The sequence below is a fragment of the Dunckerocampus dactyliophorus genome, chromosome 4 (genome assembly GCF_027744805.1).
Source record: "Dunckerocampus dactyliophorus isolate RoL2022-P2 chromosome 4, RoL_Ddac_1.1, whole genome shotgun sequence".
Taxonomy (NCBI): domain Eukaryota; kingdom Metazoa; phylum Chordata; class Actinopteri; order Syngnathiformes; family Syngnathidae; genus Dunckerocampus; species Dunckerocampus dactyliophorus.
Window position 1 is genome coordinate 22,022,407 of NC_072822.1, and position 20,283 is coordinate 22,042,689.

Here is a 20,283-nt window from a genome sequence, read left to right on the forward strand (position 1 = left end):
ATACACGGTAGAATATATGAGACAGGGAGGAGCAGGAAGCAGGCGTGGATCCGAAAACAATATGGGAACAGGTAAGTGAAACTGCATGGCATAAATAGTCCAGGTGAGGAAATGAATGCAGATGTGTACCAGTGGCTCCTCCCACACCAGTCAGCAGTGTACAGCAACAGACAACAGAGAGATGGCAGCAAAGCAGCACCTCTGCTGATGACAGTATGACTGCTTTAAAAATATACATTGCTCAAAAAAATTAAAGGAACACTTCGAAAACACATCAGATCTAAACCGGGGGAAAAATGATCTTGAATATCTTTCCTGATAATAAGTGGGTGATGTATTAGTAACAAAATGATGCCACATCATTTGATAGAAATGAAAATGATCACCCTATAGAGGGGGGAAATCAAAGACACCCCAAAAATGAAAGTGAAAAAATTATGCAGCACACTGGTCCATTTTGCCAAAATGTCATTGTAGCAACTCAAAATGATTCTCAGTAGTTTGTGTGGCCCCCACGTGCTTGTACGCATGCCTAACAATGTCAGGGCATGCTCCTAATGAGACTACGGATGGTGTCCTGGGGGATCTCCTCCCAGATCTGGACCAGGGCATCACTGAGGTACCTGGACGCATGGAGGAGATTCCAGCAGACAGGTTGTTACTCCAGGAGAGCTGGACAGGGCCGTAGAAGGTCCTTCAACCCTCAGCAGGATCGGTATCTGCTCCTTTGTGCAAGGAGGAACAGGATGAGCACTGCCAGAGCCCTACAAAATGACCTCCAGCAGGCCACTGGTGTGAATGTTTCTGACCAAACAATCAGAAACAGGCTCCATGAGGGTGGCCTGAGGGCCCGACGTCCTGTAGTGGGCCCTGTGCTCACTGCCCAGCACCGTAGAGCTCGAATGACATTTGCCATAGACCACCAGAATTGGCAACTACACCACTGGTGCCCTGTGCTCTTCCCTGATGAGAGCAAGTTCAACCTGAGCACATGCGACAGACGTGAAAGGGTCTGGAGATGCCGTGGAGAACGTTATGCTGCCTGCAACATCATTCAGCATGACCGTTTTGGTGGTGGGTCAGTGATGGTCTGGGGAGGCATATCCCTGGAAGGACGCACAGACCTCTACAGGTTAGATAACGGCACCCTGACTGCTATTAGGTACCGGGATGAAATCTTTGGACCCATTGTCAGAACCTACGCTGGTGCAGTGGGACCTGGGTTCCTCCTGGTCCACGACAATGCCTGACCTCATGTGGCTAGTGTATGCAGGTAGTTCCTGGAGGATGAAGGAATTCATACCATTGACGGGCCCCCACATTCACCTGACCTAAACCCAATAGAACACCTCTGGGACATTATGTTTAGGTCCATCCGGCGCCGCCAGGTTGCTCCTCAGACTGTCCAGGAGCTCATGGATGCCCTGGTCCAGATCTGGGAGGAGATCCCCCAGGACACCATTCGTAGTCTCATTAGGAGCATGCCCCGACGTTGTCAGGCATGCGTACAAGCACGTGGGGGCCACACAAACTACCGAGAATCATTTTGAGTAGCTACAATGACATTTTGGCAAAATGGACCAGTGTGCTGCATCATTTTTTCACTTTCATTTTTGGGGTGTCTTGGATTTCCCCCCTCTATAGGGTGATCATTTTCATTTCTATCAAATGATGTGGCATCATTTTGCTACTAATACATCACCCACTTATTATCAGGAAAGATATTCAAGATCATTTTTCCCCCAGTTTAGATCTGATGTGTTTTCGAAGTGTTCCTCTAATTTTTTTGAGCAGTATATTTCAGGAATATTCAATAGTCACTCCTTCAAGGTAGATCATGCATGTGAAATTTATTTTACATATTCATTTCTATTCCAGAAAACCAAGTGTAAATGTATCATGTCCTTACATACAGTAAAGTACTTTGTAAAGGCAGGATAGGATCATTACATTACATGATTTTACATCACCCTTTAACTTCTGTATGACAAAGATCATGTTAATAATGGATCCTCCTCACACCGTTTACAGGTTTTCTTTTGCAGACAGGCCCGGTCAAATACTCTAGATTAGTGATTCTCAACTGGTGGGTCGCGACCCAAAAGTGGGTCGCCAGTCTTGCCAAAAAAAATTGTGTAATGACCCGATGTCCCTGAACGCACCTCGCGTCAGTGCTATTTTGCCACCAGGAGGAGCGTGCGGTGTGAACTTAACGTGCCGACCGTCTGACACACAGAGTAGCGTCTCACCGCTGGAGCTCACATTGTATTCCGCCCACAATGAAGACTTGCAGGTACAGTTTCATGCCCAGTTCAATCTATTCATTTCAAGTTAGATCTATTGACCCAGGCAGAGGGGTGGTCTACAGAAGAACTAGACCTCCTATCAGAAAAAAGTTAGCTAGCTTAATTTTCTTAAAGATGTTTCACTTCTCATCCAGGTCCAAGTCTAGCTGCTGCCCTTTAACTCAGATATACGTACGTACTGAAAACTTTTAAACCCACTTTTTGTTCAAATAATTTTTGAATTTGTGGATAAAAAATTTATTGTCCTGCGCAGGAAGAGGGTGGGATATACAGTAATGCTTGAAACACGTTAGTAAGTAAGCGCCCCATGGGCAGCCGCGTAATTGTTGCAAACAGGCCCTTTAAATGTAAGATATTTAAAAAGTTTTAGTTGAAAAATTTCTGCAATTTGGGCCGCTGCTTGTCATTGAGGGGTGATGGTTGGTCCCGCAGCCAATCTAGTTGAGAACCACTACTGTAGATACATGATTGGATAAAGTTCTGCTGCAGAAAAACATCAACCAGAAAATGCAGTGCTCACCTTTTGAATTCATTCTTTTTTGCTTTAATCAGAATTTTTGGATTGTACGTTGGACATTTGTCTAGCAACCATCAACTTCATTCCATTTTGTTTTAGTTAGAATATACAAACATTTGTTGAAATAGGAGTTAAAATGGAGTAAATCATTTTAATTCATAATGAAATCTGAAAATCAACAGCAATAAATGTGGAGGAAAAGGCTTCTTGAGACGTCATCTGTACTTCTGTGTAGAAGGTGTCGGACGTTTCGCTCCTCATCCGAAGAGCTTCGTCAGCAAACTAATAAGTGCTGGTAGCTTAGGCCTTAAATACAGTAAGAGTGGGCGGAATTGGTGTGCCAACACCCTCCTCCTATTGGTTCGTTACACTAAGCCTGGGCGGAGCAGTGGTATAATCCTATCCTGTTATTCACACCTACGATAAAAGGGAAGTGTCGCTCCCTGAATTGGGTATGAACGACTCTGATACTGGCTTGTTAGCATCTATTGTTCTGGCTCGGCCCTGCCTTCACCTCATTTGCAAGACTAAGAGCTGTGGGTTTTGGTCTCAGTAACCTGCTGAACACAGGGTCCAAATTAAACCTCAAACCACCATTCCGATTCAATGATGGGTTCTGTTGTTTGACAAAAATAGCTTCCTTTACTCCTCTTTCAAACCATCTGTTTTCTTTGGCCAAAATCTTTACCTCGCTGTCCTGAAAAGAGTGATTGGTAGCTTTCAGGTGTAGATGTACTGCTGATTGAGGACCACTAGCATTGTCCCTGCGATGTTGATAAAGCCTTTTTTGGAGCATTTGCTTAGTTTCCCCAATGTAGTGCTCTTTGCATTCCTCATCTTTACAGTGGATGGAATAGACCACATTGCTCTGTTTCTGGTTTGGAGCCTTGTCTTTAGGATGCACTAATTTTTGTCTCAGGGTATTTACTGGTTTGAAATAGGTAGGAATTTTGTGTTGCCATAAGATCCTCTGGAGTTTTTCGGAGACCCCCGCTACATAAGGGACTACCACTCCTCTCCTTTTTGCTTCTGTGGGCTTTTGGGTTTCTTTCCCTACTCTCTTCTTTTGACATTTGTTAAAAGCCCACCGTGGGTACCCACAGGTTGAGAGCGCTCTCTGGACATGTTGTGTCTCCTTTTTCTTTCCCTCAGCACTAGTTGGTATTTGTTCCGCTCTATGTTGGAGGGTCCTAATAACCCCTAGTTTATGTTGTAGTGGATGGTTTGATTCAAAAAGCAGGTATTGGTCAGTGTGTGTGGCCTTTCTAAAGACCTCTGTAAGTAGCTGTCTGTCCTTTCCTATAATTACCTTGCAGTCTAAGAAGGCTAGTTGGTTTTCTTTAGTGTCCTCGCGAGTAAATTTGATATTGGTGTCCACCGCATTGATGTGATCTGTGAAAGACTGAATTTCTTGTTTTTTGATTATGACAAAGGTGTCATCCACGTATCTAAACCAGTGCCTTGGTTTTGTCCCTGAGAAGGATGTGAGAGCCTGTTTCTCCATCTCTTCCATGTACAGATTCGCCACTATGGGTGAGACTGGTGAGCCCATAGCACAACCATGAATTTGTCTGTAGAATTTCCCTCTAAACTGAAAATATGTGGTGTTAAGGCAAATTTCCAGTAATTGGCAGATGTGGTCAGCACTAAGTTTTGTTCTCCGATGCAGAGTTGAGTCCTCGAGCAGTCTCTTCCTCACCACCGAGACTGCTGCTGAGGTGGGGACAGATGTGAAAAGTGAAGTCACATCATAAGACCCCAAAGTTTCCTCTGGCTCCAATCTGAGGTCTTTGATGCTCGCCACAAACCCTTTTGTGTTCTCTATATGATGATCAGTGTTGCCTACCAATGGGGATAAGACTGTTTTTACATATTTCGCTACATTGTACGTGGTAGAGTCAATGCTACAGACAATGGGTCTGAGGGGAAACCCTTCCTTGTGGATTTTTGGAAGGCCATAGATACATGGTGTAGCCTCCCCAGGGTATAACCTATGATACATCTGTCTGTCAATTAGTTCTTCCTTCTCTAACTTTTGGAGACAGTGTATGATTTCTTTCTTATACCTACTGGATGGGTCCCTTTTAAGTTGCTCATATGTGTTGGCATCACTAATTAGACTTGTTATTTTTTCTTCGTAGTCCAATGTGTTGAGAACCACTGTGCATCTGCCCTTATCAGCTGGTAAGATGGTGATGCTCTCATCTTTCTGCAGAGCCGCTAATGCTTTCCTCTCACCTAACGTGATATTGGACGGTGGTGGTTTGGCACTACTGAGAAGGCAGTATTAACCAAGGGTCTCAACTTCTCAGTGACTCCTAAAACGATACCCACAGTAGACTATATCACAGCAGCTGAATCGGCCATCAGGAACAATAAGCTTTCTAGAACAGAGGCAGGGGACCTTCGTCTGAGAATATCGGCCCTTCTCAGTAGTGCCAAACCACCACCGTCCAATATCACGTTAGGTGAGAGGAAAGCATTAGCGGCTCTGCAGAAAGATGAGAGCATCACCATCTTACCAGCTGATAAGGGCAGATGCACAGTGGTTCTCAACACATTGGACTACGAAGAAAAAATAACAAGTCTAATTAGTGATGCCAACACATATGAGCAACTTAAAAGGGACCCATCCAGTAGGTATAAGAAAGAAATCATACACTGTCTCCAAAAGTTAGAGAAGGAAGAACTAATTGACAGACAGATGTATCATAGGTTATACCCTGGGGAGGCTACACCATGTATCTATGGCCTTCCAAAAATCCACAAGGAAGGGTTTCCCCTCAGACCCATTGTCTGTAGCATTGACTCTACCACGTACAATGTAGCGAAATATGTAAAAACAGTCTTATCCCCATTGGTAGGCAACACTGATCATCATATAGAGAACACAAAAGGGTTTGTGGCGAGCATCAAAGACCTCAGATTGGAGCCAGAGGAAACTTTGGGGTCTTATGATGTGACTTCACTTTTCACATCTGTCCCCACCTCAGCAGCAGTCTCGGTGGTGAGGAAGAGACTGCTCGAGGACTCAACTCTGCATCGGAGAACAAAACTTAGTGCTGACCACATCTGCCAATTACTGGAAATTTGCCTTAACACCACATATTTTCAGTTTAGAGGGAAATTCTACAGACAAATTCATGGTTGTGCTATGGGCTCACCAGTCTCACCCATAGTGGCGAATCTGTACATGGAAGAGATGGAGAAACAGGCTCTCACATCCTTCTCAGGGACAAAACCAAGGCACTGGTTTAGATACGTGGATGACACCTTTGTCATAATCAAAAAACAAGAAATTCAGTCTTTCACAGATCACATCAATGCGGTGGACACCAATATCAAATTTACTCGCGAGGACACTAAAGAAAACCAACTAGCCTTCTTAGACTGCAAGGTAATTATAGGAAAGGACAGACAGCTACTTACAGAGGTCTTTAGAAAGGCCACACACACTGACCAATACCTGCTTTTTGAATCAAACCATCCACTACAACATAAACTAGGGGTTATTAGGACCCTCCAACATAGAGCGGAACAAATACCAACTAGTGCTGAGGGAAAGAAAAAGGAGACACAACATGTCCAGAGAGCGCTCTCAACCTGTGGGTACCCACGGTGGGCTTTTAACAAATGTCAAAAGAAGAGAGTAGGGAAAGAAACCCAAAAGCCCACAGAAGCAAAAAGGAGAGGAGTGGTAGTCCCTTATGTAGCGGGGGTCTCCGAAAAACTCCAGAGGATCTTATGGCAACACAAAATTCCTACCTATTTCAAACCAGTAAATACCCTGAGACAAAAATTAGTGCATCCTAAAGACAAGGCTCCAAACCAGAAACAGAGCAATGTGGTCTATTCCATCCACTGTAAAGATGAGGAATGCAAAGAGCACTACATTGGGGAAACTAAGCAAATGCTCCAAAAAAGGCTTTATCAACATCGCAGGGACAATGCTAGTGGTCCTCAATCAGCAGTACATCTACACCTGAAAGCTACCAATCACTCTTTTCAGGACAGCAAGGTAAAGATTTTGGCCAAAGAAAACAGATGGTTTGAAAGAGGAGTAAAGGAAGCTATTTTTGTCAAACAACAGAACCCATCATTGAATCGGAATGGTGGTTTGAGGTTCAATTTGGACCCTGTGTTCAGCAGGTTACTGAGACCAAAACCCACAGCTCTTAGTCTTGCAAATGAGGTGAAGGCAGGGCCGAGCCAGAACAATAGATGCTAACAAGCCAGTATCAGAGTCGTTCATACCCAATTCAGGGAGCGACACTTCCCTTTTATCGTAGGTGTGAATAACAGGATAGGATTATACCACTGCTCCGCCCAGGCTTAGTGTAACGAACCAATAGGAGGAGGGTGTTGGCACACCAATTCCGCCCACTCTTACTGTATTTAAGGCCTAAGCTACCAGCACTTATTAGTTTGCTGACGAAGCTCTTCGGATGAGGAGCGAAACGTCCGACACCTTCTACACAGAAGTACAGATGACGTCTCAAGAAGCCTTTTCCTCGATGGACAACTCCTGTACGACTGAGAGCCTACACAGAAGCAATAAATGTGCTTTTAAAAATGCTCACACAGGAATACATGTCTATTGTAAACAACAAAAGTTATAATATCAGCTCAAACTCTGAACTTAGTGAGGTTGCTGTTCGGCGGCGTGGTAATAAGGGGTGCTATTCCCCTTGTTACAAACCAGTGTAGCATAATGTTGGAATGTTGCAGTTATTTTCATATAAAAGTAGCACGTACAGTCAAACCTTGGTTTTCGCACACCCTGGTTTTTATATGATTAGGTTTTCGTTGAAAATGTTCATGAAAATTTTTCCCCGGTTTTCGTACACAGTCTCGGTTTTTGTACAAGATTACATTTAACAAACTGGTCTGTTTGCCCTCTACAGTACCATTCTGTGAAATAAAGTTCCCAAACAAAGCACTCTATGCGTTGCTGACTCCCTGCCCAGGCATTTTTTATTGCGTGCTCATGCTAAACAACCCGCCATGGGGCCCAAGAAAGTTGCGAGTGCCAACAATGTGATAAAGAAGGAGAGAAACACTATTGAATTCTATCTCGTCAGGATGTATGGGATGTCCATCAACAATAAGTTCCTTCCAGTCATCATTTATAATTATTTTGCATTGTTTCTATGTAAAATGTATTATTTGTTCATATTTTTGGGTGTCAGGAACAGATAAATTGAATTTACATTATTTCCTGTGAGAAAAATTGTTTTGATTTTTGTACATTTCGATTTTTGGTGGAAGAAATTAATAAGAAAAACTGAGGTTTCACTGTTTTCTATATTGGTTTTCTTTAGTATTATTATTACATGTTGCATATTTTTGTTTAGCCACACATTTGACCTTTATGCCATATCCATTTTTACTGATACCATGTGTCAGTAACCTGCGGCTTTCCCCAATTTCCTTGCGTCAGACACAGCACAGATACAGCCGTCCTCCTTTTCAACAGCATTGACCACGTTGTAGAATTTCTTGGCAGTTTTCTGAATGTGTCCCCGAGCTTTCAGCTCTTCTATTAAATGCTGGAAGACAACAGGAACATTTACTGTAGATTGTATACAGTTTGGTGTGTTGCCAAAAGTGTGCATTTAGGAAGTTACCGTGTCAAAGTCGGGCTCAAATTTCACTGCATTTTCAGAGTCAACAAAAACAACTGGAGCGGCAATCGCCTCCTTGAGGCTCTTTCCAAACCAAAGATGGTTCATGATTGCCTAGAAGGAAGACAGAATAATACATCTGCCAGATGATGACGAGCACATGCGATGACAACAGTGAGATGCATCAGAGTGCAGCAATTTATCATAATGGCACTCGGGGTGACTGCCAAGGGCACGTACTGAGGCCATTGCAGTCGTGATCATAGTCCCACCAGTTGAGCCAATCACCAGCATCTTTGACTTAGACCTCAGCACAGCGGGAGACATGGAGGAAGGCGGCTGCTCCCCTGAAAACAGAACAAAGGGAATGACGCTCTATTCATACAAATCGATGTGAGAATAAGCAAAAAAATGGTAAGAAACACAATCAGTAGCGGCCTTTTGAAGCTAGTGATAGAGAAAATTCACGGTTCAATTGGATACTTTTGTGCCATGGTTCAATATTTTTTCGATACAAAAATGACATTTTGAAAAAAAATGACAAAAAAATGCAGCGATTTGGGGAAAGCCAAAAAATTGCACTGCCAAAAAATTGTATGTCCAGTTGTGACCTAGGCTTAATAATATACACTACTCACAAGTGGGGGAAATAACTGCAGTCGTCCCTCGCCACATTGCGGTTCAAATTCCGCGGCTTCACTCATCACAGTTTTTCGAACATGTATTAATAAATCTTGCTGTTTTGTGGTTGAATATGGTCTTCTAACAGTATTACATGATATTTACAGTATTTGATGCGCTGATGATTTTGTAAGCTTACTCCCTTGCAAACACATTAACTGTGCATAATTTTGTCCAAGTTTGTTTTAACAGAGAGAGACAAAACATGAATTTAAAAATCCAGAAAAAAACTTTTTAAAAGTTGATTAAATGAATTTGTATTGGATTGGCTGACAAAGTACAGTTACGCTCTAAGACTACCTGCGACTGGAGTAACTGATAATATCTATTTTTGACACATGGCTCACTCCCCCATAACTCCCCAAAACAGTGTGGACTGCTAATGTCTTTGCAAAGGTGTAAAATGAAAATCATTATTTTGCTCACTGTGTATATATTACAGATTTTTAACATTTACACCTCATCAACAAACCCGCAAGTACTGAAGTGAGTATTGCTCTGTGCCTGAGGATACGTAATCTACACAACAAATGTACAAAAACACACAAATCCAGTTGGCCCTACCTGAATAGAAACTATCAACTTTCCCACAGAAGTCAGACAACTGATTGTTGAGGATGACTCCGGTGCGTGGCGAAAAGATCTTTGCACCAAATCTGTGCGGAGAACGAACCTCAAAGTAGGCTTGGAGACACTACTGTAATGTACATAAACATTTTAGGTGAGCACACTGACATGTGGTTGATGCTGCTGGTGACAGACACAGCGGAGCCATCCGGGGCCAACACAGAGACATGCGTGGTGCCCATACTGTCCAAATATGACGTCATGTTGTAATACTGGGGCTGGTGCGACATGTCATCAGTGATCAAACTGCGGATGTGATTGGCAAAGCTGTCCTCAGTCAATTTCTTTGGCAGCTGTAAGAAGGACAAACTGGTTTAGAAGCATCACAAGGAGCAAATATTCGAAAATGTAAAAAACGAAGAACTGTGTGTTCTTTAATCTGCCCTCAACGGGTTTCACTACTTCACTACTTCAGGTGTTTTCTGTTAAAACTCCTCCCGTTTTCACCGAGCCATGTGAGCTTTGGATCAAAAGGCTCTTAAGCCCTTTTCACTCTAACCCCTTTCACGCTGAGGTTTCTTTAAGACGTAACAGTGGACCTGGAATTGCTTCACCTGTGTCATTTACGCTGAAGCCATCTAGTTTTTAATGGAACGGATATTTAGATGGTGACGTCCATGCCAGTGTCTGCTGTGACAGGTGTTAATCTTCATACAGGTGGTCCTCAGGTTATGAACAAGTTTCAGTTCAGAGTGTCAGAGTGTCAGTCGGAATTTAGACAGAAATTATCTCTAAATTAATTCCACAGTCATACAATTTCCTTACTTTTATCCCTGTGGTCTTACCCTTTTAAAATAATGTTCCAGGCAAGTCTGAAAGGATAATCTACTCTTCTCTTCCCAGATCTCCTTGTGACAGCACACAAAGTCCACGACTCCTCTATGATTAATTAGCAATCAGCAATCTTTATCCTTAATGATGGCTGCGACGGTCGAGCAGTTGGGACCAATAGAGTGGCCAATGTTGATGGCCACTGAGCTTTTTATGATGTTCATTTTCACTTCTATGGTGATCTTTCATTTTCTTTGAAGTGCAACAAGTTAACTAGTTCTCAAGCCAGTCTCGTGTTTCCAGACCAAAATAGTTTTTTTTATTTATGGGAGCACGTCCGTAACCATGAAATGTAACACAGAATGTCATAAACCAACGACCACCCGTATCCTGGTCCTGGCAAGGCAGAAAACCTTTTCCTGATATGTCTCCGCTACTATCTCTGAAGCTCGTAAATTCAGGGATTGACCTTGACCGAGAACGCCGTGTCATGCCTTTTAACCAGCAACCCTTTAAAAAAAGCACAAGATTCTAAACAACAAGTTTGACACATGAGATTCACTTCTTCAGCCTTGTTATGTTGAAAGCAATTGTCGGTTGTTTGAGAATGATTATATTATATTATATACAGTCATTGCCATAAATATTGGCATGCCAAAGATGGCGATGTTTTTGGCCATGCCTGTGTGGAATACAACCAAATTGGCCAATTGGCATCTTTGGCGTGCAAATATTTTTGGCCATGACTGTACATCGCAACTGACGCTGGAGCGGACATCACCAACCCATCTGATAATGTGCTTGTGTGTGAAGGAAGGAAGGAAGCATACCAATAAATGAGGGATCTACTGTCATGGCTGTGGTGCTTACTTTTTAGTCTTAACTCTTTAGTGTTTAGTTTTTAGTTAATGCATTGCTTCTCAAATAGTGGGTGGGCCCCCTTGGGGGGGGGGGGTGCGTAAGAGGCAGGGAGACCTTTCAGTATTTGTGCAGACCTGCCAACATGTCTGAATTTGTCATACTCAGCATGCAATTTGACTCTTGAATATGTTTGTATGCTTAACTGCGCTCCCATTTTGTTGCATTTTGCTGGTTTCAGTTTCCAGTTCAGTCTGTACAGTACAGATAAATAAATAGATATTATCAGTTTCTCAACAGTATTTCAAATGGGGGTGGGGGGGCAAATATTTCTGTCAGTGGGGGCATGACAGAAAATAATTGAGAACCACTGAGTTAATGGAACCTGTACAGCCGGTTTTCTTTCAAGTATTTATTTTCCATTTCATACAGAGTAGTAAGATGTGTATGTGTAAATATAATACAGTGTGTGCCTGCGTAGCTGCACTGAAAAAGGAAAACATTGCTTATCAGCTACGTTTTTGCACTTCATTATGTCTCCCAAGCATAAGTGTACCAAAGAAAAGGAAAGCCATCACCATGGAAGTGAAAATGAACATTATAAAAAGTTAAGAGAGAGGAGAAACACCCACCAATACCGGCTGCTCTTTTAGTCCCGACCGCTCGACTGTCACAACCATCATTAAGGATAAAAATGATTGAATGCTAATGAGTGCTAGAGGGGTCATGGATTCCGTGTGCTGTTACAAGGGGAGAATAGGAGTTATCCTGGGTTACTGTATTTTATATGTTCTTCATGTGTTCTGTGTACAGTGTGAAAGACTTAGGAGTTCATTTTTGTATAATTTAGGTATAAATTCCAATTTACACTAAAACTCAACTTACATCACAGACTAGAAACGGAGCTCGTTCATAACCCGAGGACCACCTGTATGACGTTTGTATTGTATTTGAGTACTATCAGCTGAATAACAAAATAATATGCTAACCCGTTTTGGACCACATTTTATTTGTATGCTACTGTACTACTTTTGTAGTATTGATGCATTAAAGATAAACCTATATGAAAATGAGCTGCTTCTTGTTTTATGTCTCGTTGAAATATTCAGAGTAGGAACTTACTTCCCCCAAGCTGAACTGAGGATCGCGGAGATGTCTTTTCAATCCATTCGCAAACTTGAGAGCTTCAACATAGCGGTGGTAAAACAATGTTTTTTGTTCACGTCTCAAAGATTCTGGATTCAGGTCATATCCTATAACAAATGATGCAAAATGCATTGTCACAAAGCCATTGGGTTTCAACTCATATGCATCAGCACATACTGTAAAGCTTTAGACTGCCATGCAAAAAATATAATATAGTGTCAATATTTGACTGCAAAGTGTATCTGTGCTGCAGATGTGTGCCTTTGTGTAGCAGGAACCTTCCATGATTTTGAGGACGAGGCTGAGGAGGATGCCCCCTGCAGGGGGAGGAGGGATATACATCTGGTACTCTCCCAAGGTAATATTCCATGCATCACTCACTGTGACTTTGTAAGATGCCATATCCTGCATTGTCAGTGTTCCTCCTGAAAAAGACAAGAGTAAATGCTTCTGCTCAGCAAAACTGCCCAAAATAATTTCAACTCCACATAATCAAGACTTAGAATGGATCACGGCAGCTCACACGCTGCCATTTGCGAAGGATGGCCGTACTGCTTTACAGGAAAATGGATTTGCTCGTTTGTAATGAGATCATTGTGCCTGGCAGAGATATTAAATGGTTGGAAACTGGAGCATGATTGAATTCATCTGACAATGCCTACCTGCCTCCTGAACGTCACGGATCAAATCTTCTGCTATTTTTCCAGTGTAGAAAGCATCTGCTCCGAGATTTGCTATTGTCTCCAATGTGTTGGCCAGTGTCTCGAATTTCACAATATCACCAGTTTGCAGGAGGTTTCCATTTTTATCTGAGAACAGCTCACTGGAGGACAAAAGAACACTAAACATGAAGACACTGTATAAAAGATATACACTTATTAGGCACTGTACACTACAAGAGCTACAAGCAAAGATTTTGCCTTTACAAAATTATAATTAGCATGTTTGATTGACACTCTCAGGGAGCTTAATATAGTTTGCAAAAATGAGAGGAGTTTTTAATACAGGGGCTGACTGATGTTGACATAAGTGGTTGTTGACATAACCAAAACCAACCATTGCTTGTATATTTACTTCACCAGAGACATGAGAATGGGCAAAAATAACCTACAGCAGTTTGTTGACATCATTTTATGCATATTTTTATTTTAATTCTTTAGTTTTCATATGGTACGAACAACGGCTGTGGTAATTTTGTTGTATGTCTTGACTACAATAACATTAAAGCTTTCGCATGTAAGCAAATCTTTCTTCCAGTGGCTAACAATCTAAAACAATTTAATTGGGTCCATTTGGTATTTGCTGTGGTAGAATCCAGGTAAATACTGCCATGCTTTTAGGTAGAAACTTACTGTGCACCGAACTGGGAGTCACCGTGTACATGTTTTAATGCTGCGTAACTAGACAGTAGTTTATGCTGCTTGGTGATAATGATGAAGTTTACAATACACGTCAACATTAACCGTGCAATTTTGGAGCTCAGATTTTTTGCCACAAAAGTGGTCGACCATGGATGTCAACGCCAACTTAAGCGGGCACTTTGGAAGTCACGAAAGTATTATTAGTAGTACTGAGCAGTAGTAGGTGGTATTGGATAGTGCAAGCTCAATGATGACCATGTAGTTAGACTCAAGTTGCTGTGACAGTCCCTATCATCAATGTAAAGGCAGAATTAATGGGAGATTTTGTACTGGATCGCATTACATTTGATTAGTCGTTTATTTTTTTTACATACATTTTACATAAGTTTTTTACATATATCAACAAAAATAATTAAACATTTTAAAATTTCATTTTTTTCAATAAAATAAAAGGATTACCGGTAGGCTTTTTTGTGTGTCTGTGTGTTGGGGAAGCGTTTCTCACCGCAGTGGTCGCGAGTCATTGCTATCACTGTAAGGAATGTATTGACCGAGGATTTGGGAAATTGGGATCCCCTGTCTGGCCAGCTGGATGCTTGGCTGGAAGAGGCTGGCCCATGGCAACTTGCCATAAAGCTTGTGTGCTTGTTCATAACCACGGATTTCTCCTGGAATTCCCATCCACTGACCACCTAGATGGGCAGATTGGAAAGTACAATCAGTGATGAAATGAAGTCCTCACTGTCCCTTTGATTGTGTCTTATGGTTACAATCATAAGACAGTTCTGAGGGGAGTTCCTGTTGAAAAATCAGGTTCTTCGGTCTTGACAATATATCTGATTGTGGCAACAATAGAAAATTTACATTTGAGGAATGTTTCCCAACCTTTGTGGCTCATTAATCCCCTGATTTGTCCTATCTATGTAGGCTACAATATTAAAATGGTCATCCTAATTGACGGATCATTGGGGGGACCCCGCCATTCCCAAGGGATGCAAAAATTTTGAATTTGGCCTTTTTCAAATTGCTTTGTGGCTTCTCGTATGTTTTTTTTTTTCCACAGTCTTCAATGTAAATAAGCTTAGATACTAGGGGTGTCACGGGACGAGACAATACATGAGAAAACCAAGGTGCTGAAACCAATGCACAGACTGAACCCTCCTCCTGCCTGTTTGGCCGGCAAAATTATCAAGTTCATTTTCATTTATTGTGTGATTAGTTTATTTATTATCAACCTAGGCCAAGTGCCCACAAGGCATTTTTTTTCTGAATGACAAATCTTGTCACATTTTAATGCGACATCTTGTGACTTGAGATCTTGTGACACCCCTATTAGATACATTTTTTATATACAGTACATACAGTATAATTCACAAACAAACTGATATGTGCTTTCTTCATCTGCTTCACTTCAATTCATGTTTCCCTCAATGAACCACAGCTCCGTGCAGCCCCAGACGATGACGCTGCTGCCACCAGGCAAGAGTGTTCAATTAGTGTACTCACTTGTGTTGCCAGCTATTTAGACAATAATAGCTGATCAGAGAGTTATTTTCAAAGGGAAGTAAATCTACGCTGCTTTCCAAGCTGCCAAAAGTAACGCCAAGTTTATTTCTGTAGCATTGTACCTTAAGAAGATATACTGTAAAAAATAAAAATAAAACAGAATGGTTGCTGAAATGTGAGGGGCGTGGTCACATTTATCAAAATGAATCAAAGCAGAATAATAGTTAATTAGGTCGATAGTCATAATCTTGCAGTCACATGAGTCAAAATACAAACATGTTTGGAATATTCAGCCTTGGTGGAGGTCTAGGCTCTACTTTGTCTTGTCATTATGGAGTGCTGTTATAGGGGGAAACTATTTGAAAGAAAGCCTTGTTTGGTCATATGTATTTTTATAAGTTATTTTTATTTGATCGATGTTGAGTAGAAAAACAGTTTTGCCGTTTATAGTTGTAGATCATACATCACGTTGTTTTCTAACATGCTTACAAGTTCATGATGCGAGTATACGTTGGGACAAGATGGATGGACGGTTGCGTGAAGAATTCCTTTCCACTGTGTGTGTGGTCTTGGCTCAGAGGAGAGCACTGGAGGCTACTTTGCATCAGCAGATTGGTAGGCCTCCAGCATGTACACAATGTATACTATTGGAACTAAAACAAAAAGTGGATTCAGAGAAAGGACTGGAAATGGCTACATGATGAGAAGTGTCCTAGGAAATCCTGCTATAATGAGCAGTATCATTTCAGGGGCTTTTAAAGTGATATTGGATCTAAGTGGGGCACTATAATAAGTTTCTTCGAGTAAAATACTCCATAAAACTTAAGTTCAGGGTAAATCTGCATTCTTCTCCTCTTGGCCAACAGTGTTGCATAGAGACAGGCCTCCTCAACCGGTAAAGCACAGTAAAGAAGAACTGGAGATAATTGGATGAATATTTGGTGAATCTGGCGTGGAACTGTTCTTTGTTCCCGAAGCAGCTGTCCGTAAAGTAACGAAAGCAGAGGAGCAGTGACTGTGAGGTAGGTCTTTTCTCCCCGAAAACAAAAATCTTCCATTTGCTGTCTTACTACTGAGCATCATTCTCTGATTATGATGGTCAGTTGTCCCACATGGGCTTCCTATAGTTGTGATGTGAGATACTCACAAGATCTTGTGAAGTTCTCGTGCCCTGTTGACTGTTCATGAGATTTAGGAGTGGCACAAAAATGAAACCAGGGATCATTTCAAAACACACTCATGAAGAACAACATTTTAAACATACTCACAGTTGATCAAAAATGTATTGATTAATAAATCAGCACTGTTTCATGGTTGACCTATTAGTAATAAAAAATATGCATATTTAAGCAAATTTTATGTATGTCTGGCCTAAATCAAGCATTTTCAAGCATAAAAATGCCTAAATGAACTAAAATACAAATATAAGGCATTCAGAAGACGCATTCAAATACATGATTTTGACATGTACTGTAGTATTCTACACTGGTCACGGGGGTGTTAGTAATGTTATATTGATGAGACAGTAGCCATTACAGGAAGTACTCGGTGTGACTCTCCCAATGATCAGAAGCATTGACTTACATTTACAACTTAAATTCTAGTCTTTGTTCCATGAAATTGTATACAATTATTCCAACAGTAGTGCTTCCAGTAGTGTATGTGTATGTTAGATTTTTTTGTCCAATCAGATTTCAGCTCCTATGTGTTGCCATACAAATGTAATCTGCCCAGGGCCTTCAGAATCAGGAGTGTTGGCCCCTGTCACATACGCACTACAAGAAATTTGGCTGTTTGTTTTTTTTTAGCCAATCAGATTTCAGATTCTACTCTCAGGGCCAGCTCGCCGGCCCACAGTGACATCGGCACTTTTCTGTTGGTTGATCAGAACAAAACTGTTCAACAAGCCAAGTTCCGCCCAGAATGGCTGACTGAGGAAGAGGAATTGACATGTCTGGTGAGTACATGTATTTTACTTAAAAGGTTTTATATTTTTGTCATGTTGTTCGATAAATATTGATTGCGAACTGCTACAGATGATGTTGTAGTGTAGATGTTTGTTTACATTTGGCTAAGCAACAACTTTCCAAGCACCAGTGTACCGCCGATCACCAGTGGATATTAGTCACTAACTCAAACTTACTAACAGTAATGTAATTCAGGCATATAAGGGGTCTTCTATTGTTATCTATGGACTATTGGTATCACGGCAGTCTTGTGGCAATAGTTTGGGGGTACATATCACTAAGCGCCTGCAAGGCGCAACGCTAACACATAAATTGCACCACATGGTTTGAAACCCCACTATTATTATTTTTTGGGGTTTTTTGACACTGGCTGTCACGGTGTCTGGCAAAAAAAATTCTGTCTGGCTCCCTGAAGGACCAGGTAGCAAATGCACAGCCCACCACTGGTCTATATTATGTCTTATTTACTTAAATATCTTATTTTCTGTCTTTTATGTCTACTATACTGGGTAATATGAGTGTAAAGGTGACTATAGAGGTGTTATTTAATGTCTAGAGGGCTCTAATTTAAGTTTAAGTTTAAGTCCATTAAGTTTAAAAAAAACGTATTTAGAAGGTTGTAAACAGGTTTTCTCTGCTCAAACTATGAATATATTTGATTTATAAATAAGGAATCCGACTTCACAGAAATTTACTTATCACGGTCTGGACCCAATTAATGATGAATAACGGATTACTGTAAAGATGCAAATATAGAAAAGGGCAAATGACTTTGAAAAGTAATTAGTCATAGTTACTAGTTACTTTTCTAGGTAATTGAATTAGGAACACAATTAGAACTTCATGAACGTGATTAGATCTTTGATGAAGTGCAAATGTTACCTGGGAGAAAGCGGAAGGTGTTGGGACACGACTTCAGTATGTCGGGGCTAAACATTTCAGGGACACGCTCTCTGGAGTTGATGATTTTTACTTTCCCTGAAGAGAGAAAACAGTGTTGCCACATCTGCTTCAGGCTCCTTTGGAGGCATGTATTGGTGAAGAATCACGTGGCTGTCACCTCTGCTGTCCATCACTGTGAATATGGCTCCGCCTCCCAGGCCCATACTCTGTGGGTTCATGAGTGAGGTGCAAAGCAAAGCAGCAATGGCGCCATCTACCGCTGATCCTCCTTTTTGGAGCATCTCCCTGCAAAAGAACACGTTTTTCATCACTTCACATCTGGCTATTTTAAAACATTGATTTCGTTTGTCAGTGCTAAACCCGCTAATCTCATTGAATCACTGTTAGAGTTACAGTAACTTTGCACTTGAATGCAACCGCCCTGTCATTCAAAAATGAAGCCTAAATGAGAGCAAAATCCATTCACCGTCCAATTTGGGAACATGTCCAAGTGTCTGCGGCCACTGCAGCGTGGGAGAAAGAACCTTTTGGACAAATGCGCCTCACAAGTAGACTGACGCACACAAACAGGACGATGACGCAAAGCAGCATCAGTGCGGAACATGTGTACATCCTCGCCTTTGACCTCGCCATGGTCGCGTCTCTTCTTGGGAATCATTCAGCACTCATCCAAAGTTTAATTTACCTGGCTAGGTGAAATTTGTCCGTTCGTCTGTATGTGTGTGTGTGTGTGTGTGTGTGTGGTGAATGACTAACAGGAAAATCGGGAGGTTAATAAACTCTCCCAAAAGGGGGAGTGCACTGGGAAGTTAGGTCCCACCCCTGGCTGGAGTTGGACGTTTGTCATTCCCCAGTTCATATAGACTATACCAAATAATCCATATTATATATGAGATATATATAAGTTAACTCTATGGGGTGTGTGTTGCTGGCCTGAGCATTTTGCCTCCTGATATGTATAGTAAAGTATAACGATAAACATTTTTTTCACTGGTCATGTTTTTAAAGCCAAGCCAAGCCAACTTTATTTGTATAGCCCATTCAAAAAAAAGATCGAACAATGAGTGCTGAATAGGGAGGAAAAGGAGTAAAAAGTAAAGGGTTAAATACATGCATAAAAATAACAAAAATAAATCCATCCATTTTCTTTGCCATTATCCTCAATAGGGTCATGGGTATGCTGGAGCTTATCCCAGCTGACTGGGCGAGAGGCAAGGTACAACCTGGACTGGTTGCCACTCAATTGCAGGGCACATATAGACAAACACCCTCACATTCGTACCTATCCCCATTTAACCTAACATGCATGTTTTTGGAATGTGGGAGGAAACCGGAGTACCCGGAGAAAACCCACGCACGCACGGGGATGAACATGCAAACTCCACACAGAGATGCCCAATGGAGATTCGAAACCAGATCTTCCCTATCTCCCGACTGTGTGGCCAACATGCTAACCACTGGGCCACCGTGCGGCCCAACAAAAATAAATATATTTTTTAAATTTTATTTTTAAAAGTGACTGCTACAAGACCAACTATACCTTTGTAAACTGGCTATTTATTGCATTTTGTTTATAAAGTAATTATGTATTATTTATTTACATACCGTTCTCTTTATCTATTTTTAATCCAGTAAATGTCATATTTGAGTGTCTGGTCACTTTATGCTAGTCTGTTTTTTTTTTTGTTTTAATTAAAATATCCTTTACGTAGAATGGCATTATTATGCTTGACGTATACTTTTTTTTACTATTAGTGTAGTGTTTTATGGCACTTTTCAAAATTCATACTATTCTTATTTTTTGTCCTTGTCTTCCTTTAATTGAAGTTACTTTTACCCTGCCTCTCGTGCAGGGGTGTCAAACTCGTGCCATGGAGGGGCGAGACGCTGCAGGTTTTCTTTCCAGGCGGTCACTTTAATGATCAACCCCTCCTTCAATTTGAGGGAAGGAGCTCATCAATTAAATCGCCTGCTGGACAAACAGGTTGGAGATAAAACCTGCAGTGTCTCGGCCCT

The 20,283-nt window shown here is 41.4% G+C and overlaps 1 protein-coding gene across 1 annotated transcript; it reads right to left on the reverse strand.

Annotated features, from left to right (window-relative positions):
* Positions 1 to 7,002: 7,002 nt before the first annotated feature.
* On the reverse strand, positions 7,003 to 18,988 carry ggt5a (gamma-glutamyltransferase 5a). The gene is made up of 12 exons (XM_054774992.1): positions 18,734 to 18,988; positions 18,425 to 18,552; positions 18,247 to 18,342; positions 14,397 to 14,583; positions 13,193 to 13,353; positions 12,809 to 12,955; positions 12,507 to 12,637; positions 9,864 to 10,048; positions 9,693 to 9,784; positions 8,688 to 8,794; positions 8,451 to 8,561; positions 7,003 to 8,372 (listed from the first exon to the last, which is right to left on the reverse strand). Exons 1-12 carry the CDS (start codon positions 18,898 to 18,900, stop codon positions 8,226 to 8,228), a joined length of 1,659 nt encoding a protein of 552 aa, XP_054630967.1. The 5' UTR covers positions 18,901 to 18,988; the 3' UTR covers positions 7,003 to 8,225.
* Between the last annotated feature and the right edge of the window lie 1,295 nt (positions 18,989 to 20,283).

Bases quoted from the DNA above. Each gene is read 5' to 3' on its own strand.
- ggt5a (XM_054774992.1), bottom strand. From the start codon at position 18,900: ATGGCGAGGTCAAAGGCGAGGATGTACACATGTTCCGCACTGATGCTG. The intron at 12,638-12,808 runs GTTCCTGCTACA...CATTTGTTATAG, and splicing joins CGTCCTCAAAATCATGGAAG to GATATGACCTGAATCCAGAA. The intron at 8,795-9,692 runs GTAGGGCCAACT...TTCTGTTTTCAG, and splicing joins AGTTGATAGTTTCTATTCAG to GGGAGCAGCCGCCTTCCTCC.